The 6382-nt window shown below is 32.7% G+C and overlaps 1 protein-coding gene across 2 annotated transcripts; it reads left to right on the forward strand.

Annotated features, from left to right (window-relative positions):
* The first annotated feature begins 643 nt into the window (after window positions 1-643).
* LOC108817725 (transcription factor bHLH143) lies at window positions 644-3533 on the forward strand. Of its 2 annotated transcripts, XR_001944032.2 has the most exons (5): window positions 644-802; window positions 1045-1515; window positions 1621-1805; window positions 1934-3085; window positions 3158-3533. XR_001944032.2 is itself a non-coding variant. In XM_018590488.2 (4 exons), the coding sequence occupies exon 4, from the start codon at window positions 1983-1985 to the stop codon at window positions 2994-2996; it is 1014 nt and encodes a 337-aa protein (XP_018445990.1). In that variant the 5' UTR covers window positions 644-802; window positions 1045-1515; window positions 1621-1805; window positions 1934-1982; the 3' UTR covers window positions 2997-3533. The 2 variants fall into 2 exon arrangements, 1 of the variants encoding a protein (XP_018445990.1); XM_018590488.2 differs by having other exon boundaries at window positions 1934-3533.
* The last annotated feature ends 2849 nt before the right edge of the window (window positions 3534-6382 follow it).

A 6382-nucleotide genomic window follows, 5' to 3' on the forward strand; every position in this document is an offset into this window, starting at 1 on the left:
TAGACTTTTCACACCAAACCAGTAGCTCTGCATCCATGTGAACGACAAAAGACGATTGTTGTCTCGCACTGCGTGCTAAACAATCCGCCCTTAAATTCTCCGTTCGTGATACATGAATGAGCTGTGAGCTATGGAAACTGCTTTGTAGACTCTTTATATCCTCCAGATAACTTGCGAACGCTGGCCACTCCTCTGGTTCCGAAAAAAACACATTACATTACACACTTTTCCATTTAAAATTGTACGGATCATTCTTTTAATTTTCGGTTGAGAACTTATGGACCATTCTAAATTGAGGATAGTGCAATCCGAATCCATCATTTGGTCATCCTCTTCCATTTTTTTTAAAAAAAAAAATTTTGTCTAAAACATCCTCTTCAAAATTATTGTTTCGTGAAGACCAATATAATATACGTAATTCCATCCATTTGGTTAGAAAACTAGAAAGTGGATGAGATATGAACTCGAACTAGAAACTAACGTAAAGACACATAAAAGAAAGCTGCTTAAATCATTAGAAACGAATTAATATTTCGAATCGGATTGAGGCATTCTATTTTTGTTGAAGTGAAACTATTATCTATATATCTTCTTTCTATTATTTATAGTACTATAATTTCATTATTCACCACTATGTGAAGAAGGGGTAAAATCGTCAAAAGAAAGGACCTCTATTATAAAGCAAAGCCTCTGCACTCGTCTTCTTCACTCCTCCCTTTTGAAAATATTTTCGTAAAAAAAAAAGAGTTACCTTGGCTTCCTCTGGATCTGGAAGATAAGATCTTTCACTTGCTTCCCAACTGTAAGTTAATGGATTTGCTTTTATTAAATGTTTTTGGATGTACACTTTGGTGTGGAATGAATGAGCTTAAATCCGTTAGTAAAATTGAGAGGGAATTAGTCTGGTTTGGATTTTGTTAGTAGATTAGTCTCTAAATAGCGAGAATTTGATTAGAATTGTACTTTTGTTCAATGATGCTAATCTTCTTCGTTCGGTGTTGATGATGATTAATTCGAATTTTTGACCTTCTCCTCATGTAACAGAACTCATCTCTCTCTGGATTACAACAGCATGTATTGGTTCACACGCTCTGTACGCAAAGTTGTCAGTTTGAATCTATATTGCCGTGTTATTCTGTAAATCTCATCTCTCTCTCTCTCTCTTACCTCAAAAATCTTTCTTCTCATTCTTCACCACACTTTTCTCTCTTCTGTTTATTATAAATCTCTCTCTCTCTCTCTAAATCATGGGATCCCAACGTTTCTACGTCTTCCATTGTGAACAATATAGGATCAGCTAAACAGTCTCAACTCTTTTCTTCTTTAGCTCTCCCTTTCTCTCTTCCCTTTTCTCTCAAACCCAACCCAAAGTGTTGTTTTGTAAAAGTTATGGTAAGCCAATCAGCTGGTCAGACAAGATTTCGAACCTTCAAGTACGAGAACAACGGTGACTCTAACAAACCTGCAGTTGTAGTAAGAGCTATTGTTTGCTTTCAACCCATGGCTAATTGTCAGGTCTGTTTCTGATTTTGATGCTCTCTTTGTTGCCACACACTTTAGTTCATAATCTTTATATGTACTTTATTTCTAATATTATTGTTTTTTTCTTTCAACTTTCAGGCTGAATACTTTAGACATATGCTCAAACCAGTGACGTAGTTTGGTTTGTGTGTGTGTTTCTGTTTTATCTTTCTACCTGGCATTTTCTCCCCCCTCCCCGTTTTGTTATATATTTTCTCTTACGATAAGAAGTGTATTTGCGTTCACCACATTGGTCTTGTTGCAACAACTAACTTCCACAATCGGTATGCTTTACTCTTTATCTTTCCTATCTTCATTTTTTTAAGTTATGTTGCTTCTGTTTATATACTAATTTTTTTTTAAGACATGTAAACTAAATTCATCCCTTTCTTTTTGCCTTTTTCTCTTGCAGTATTGTATTGTATTCCTCTAAAGTTTCCTTGGCCTTAAACTGCAAGAGTATGCCTCTTGATAACGGGCAACAGAAATGGTTGCCACTGGGCTTGAATACTCCTCAGCCTCAGGACATACCTACCGGGTCTTCCTGTCCTGTAACACCTTCCCCGGAACTCGGTAAAGTATATGCAGCTCAGCATCAGTTCCGCCGCTATCTGCAACCACCACCGTTCCAGGCCTTACTGTCCACTTGTGAAAAACAAGCTTCATGTTTGAACGGGCCTCCGTCTAACTGCGATGCTGCTCCAGAGAGGGCACTCAAGTCTTGTCAGAAAAGATTTCTAGTATTCGATCAGTCAGGAAACCAGACTCGCTTGTTACAGTGTGGCTTCCCTCCTTCTGTGGCTGCTGCAGATCCAGGGAAAATTCTCAGTTTTCTAAACCTAGAGAGAGGGTTAAGCAAAGATCATGCCGTTCCAGAAAAGATATTGCTCCATGAAGATCGTGTTAATGGAGGAGAAGAGTCGGAGATGCACGAAGACACTGAGGAAATCAACGCACTGTTGTATTCTGATGATGATGATGATTGCGAGAGTGATGATGATGATGAAGTAACGAGCACAGGTCACTCTCCATTCCCAGTTGAACAACAAGCGTGCAATAATAAAACAGAAGAAGAAGACGAAGAAGAACCGGATGAAACCGAAAGCTATGATGATGATGATGATGGTCCACGTCTTAAAAGGCAGAAAGTACTACTGGACCATTATTCACACAGAGACCTCTCACCATCACCATCCTTTGTGGGTACCAAGAAGAGTTTAACTAATCTCAAAGGGTTATCGGATGAGAAACTACAAGAGTCCAACATCTCAAGCAGCAATCAAGAAATGGGTTCTGGTCTGAGCGACGAGGAGACGAGAAAAGACAAGTTCCACACCGCTCTGAGAATCCTTGAGAGCGTTGTTCCGGGCGCAAAAGGAAAAGAAGCTCTGTTACTTCTAGACGAAGCCATCGATTACCTCAAGTTGCTGAAGCGAAACTTAACCTCACCCAAATGTTTAAACAACCACTGGTGAAAAAAACAAGAACCCTTTGTTTGACTCTGTTGTGATAAGCATGGCTTGTTGGTTAAAGAGAAGACAAGAGACAAAAGACAATCAATGAGGTAAAAATAAAAAAAAGGACTGAAGAAGATTCTTTCAGTGTTTTTGCATTAACGTGCGTTTGAAACAATTAGGTCACGCCTGGTGGCCTAGTGGGACCGTATCCACACTGTTCAGCTTAGCTGTGTCAATAGTGATCTGCTTTTGGATTTGGCATGCTCTCTCTACAAAAAGAGCAAAATAGACGTTTACTTTCTTCTGTGCTTTGGAGAGTTGGGAGTGGAATAGATTTGAAACAAAAGCAAAGTCTTTGGTGGCTAGCTCATTGGATCATTAATAATTTTATCTTACTTTTTTTATTTCCTCTTGAGTAATAATAATAACCACTGTGAAGGTGGTGGTGGGTGTGGATGGAGTAAAAATCAAAAAGACAAACATTGAATTTGTTAATGTAGTTGTTGTGGAAGTGTAATCTCGCATGTTCTGTGAATATATCTCCACTTTACATTATTGGGTGAATCTATGTCCCCACGCTCTTTTGTCTCATTATTACTCTTCTGTTGCTATCAATCCCGTTTCTTTTCTTCTCTCTTCTTTTCACTTTTTGTTAAGTCTGGCTCTTAAGCACTTCAATGGGCTTTTTTGTATTATACTATAATGTCATTTGCTTCTGTTGTTTCTCTCGTGGGTCCAACACACGTTTTGATGTATCAGTCATGTTCTATTAGTAAATTTAGAGCTGTAATATATGGAAGAAGCTTCTTTGACTCAGCTCCTTGCATGCCAAACTTACATCTTTTCGACCTTTCAAAATATCAGATTTCTGTACTAAAACCAAGCTTTGTAGACTTGTAGTCCAGACGAAAATGACTGATGTAAACAATAAAACTTTAAGTCAAACTAGATTTTGATCCGCCCTTAAAAGGGCGGGTATATTTTTTGTTTTAAATTTAGTTTTCATATTTGTGTTTTCTTTGTGATTATATTAGTATGTTTCTTTGTAATCATGTTTGTGTGTAAATCAAAATATATTTTATTAAATAATGGCAATTTAAAAATTGGTCCGGTGTACGTTCGGTTAAGGATGGGTTGCGGATCGAACCCGGCCCGCTGACCCGCCAATCCGCGGATTTCAATTTTGTTCTGGTCAAAAATCTGACCCGTATAACCCGCAAACAAATAATTTTATACCCACTCCACTTAATTTTATGGTTATCTGGAGTTATATATTTTTAAACAATAATTCTTTAATATAATTATTATAAAAATATATAAAAATATATTTATAATAAACCTTTTATCTATTATCAAAATTCATATACAGTTATATATTTTGATTTGAATAAAACAATATTTGAAACTTAAATAAGATATATGGTTTGAAAGTTGAGGTCGGATCATAATTTTAATTTTTTTTTACGTTTTGGTCAAAACAAAACAATAATTTAAATATGTAATTTCAATGCCAATCAAAAGGATTTATCATTGTCCAAGTTCTCGTTATTTTTTCGTGATGGAATATTATTTATGAAAATGTAACATGAGTATTTATATTTTGAAACATCACATGTATTCTCATCCCTAAATAAGAATGTAGTTGAACATTCTGTTTGAAATATGTATATTTAGTTTGGGTTTGAAGAAACTACATATAACATATAAGCCTTATACTTATATCCATTTATTAAATTTGGGTTTGTACAAATTGCATATAACTTATAGATCTTGTACAACCATTTGTTATGTATATTCGTTTAGTTAGTTACGTGAACATAAATCTATGAATTATAATAGCATAAATATGAATTTAAATTTCGACCTATGATAATAATATAAATCTATTTAGACTCATTAAAATCTATTAACTAATTGGTCTCGTGATCTGGAAAAGGTCTTTTAGTTTTTATTTTTGTTTTTTATAAACTACCTATATATGATTGCTTATTTTGAAAACATAGATATTAAAAGTGGGTTTAATGGAAATTTTTATTGGGATTTGCTAGAAATATGTTTTCAACATTTTCGAAAATATTGGTTAGTAATTTAAATAAAATCCCAGATTAAAAGGTATAAAATGTATAAAGTTGTGTGCTTTGGATGTAATTAGTTAAAATCTGAACATCAATTTACGGTTACAAAGGAAAATAAAGAGTTGTGTGTTTTGCATGTAGGAAGTAAGAAACATGTCGACTTACGGATTAGTTATATATGTATTTTGGTCTAAGTTATATATATATTATGATATGGGGTATATATATTAGGTAGAAGAAAAGGAACCTACAAATATGTCTGTTTCTCAAAAAATGTTTAAAAAAAAAAGAAGCTGTTTTGTGATTAAACCTAGCAAGTTTGTATCATCATACCCATTACCTACACAGATTTTTATATGAAATCTCATTCACGTTAAAGTTAGTATGACAGTTTTTACCTGCAAAGAGAAGTGGGTTCCGCATAGTTTGCGGCAGTTACAAATTTACAATCGTATTAGACACCTTTATAGATATATATGCTAAACACCGCTAGATAATTATTCAAAATGTGTTTATAAATAATTGGACTGAACCTTTATCAACTGGTCATGCTGAAGAATTAATAGAATAGATTCGGACTTCGTAAAGATATATGAAATGGCCTAAAGCCCATTGATATGTAATATGGGCCATGACTGCTACTAAATGACAAATAAATACGTACTAGAGTTTTGACCTGCATGTCCATGCAGGTATATTTTTCATTTTATAAAATATATAATTAAAAATTTAAATATATAATTTACATTTTAATGTTATTATATATTGTATAGTTATATAGCTTTATTGTTTTAAGTTTCTTATTTGACATAATTAATATATAATGATTTGTTGTATGTATTAAAATTGGTTTTTTTATTATTACACCTAATATATTTTAAAGTTCGGTACAATAAATTCATAATTTGAAATTATTAAATAGAAAATCACGTACAAGATATATTTTTAATACAATTCTACATTTTGCATACAATATATTTTTAAAATTTATTTAATTATACTATAGAAATGATATTTTTGAATAATTTATGTTTTCATATTTTATTTTAAAAATATACTATAATGTTATTATAGTGCCTAATTTTATATGTAAACACATTATTCTGTTTAATTAGTTCAGTCCTAATATTTTTTTAAAATTATGCATTACAATATCTATTATATTATTTTAGTAACTTTATTGATATATGATATTTTTGATGTTATAGTATTAAGTTAGTATTTTTTTTTGATTTTTTATTAAATTAAGATTTTAAATATTATTTAATTTTTACAAAATTGTTCGTTTTCCGTGTTTCATTTTTAAAAAATACTTTAGGACCTATTATT

Source organism: Raphanus sativus, chromosome 7 (genome assembly GCF_000801105.2).
Source record: "Raphanus sativus cultivar WK10039 chromosome 7, ASM80110v3, whole genome shotgun sequence".
NCBI lineage: Eukaryota > Viridiplantae > Streptophyta > Magnoliopsida > Brassicales > Brassicaceae > Raphanus > Raphanus sativus.

Bases quoted from the DNA above. Each gene is read 5' to 3' on its own strand.
- LOC108817725 (XM_018590488.2), top strand. From the start codon at position 1,983: ATGCCTCTTGATAACGGGCAACAGAAATGGTTGCCACTGGGCTTGAAT.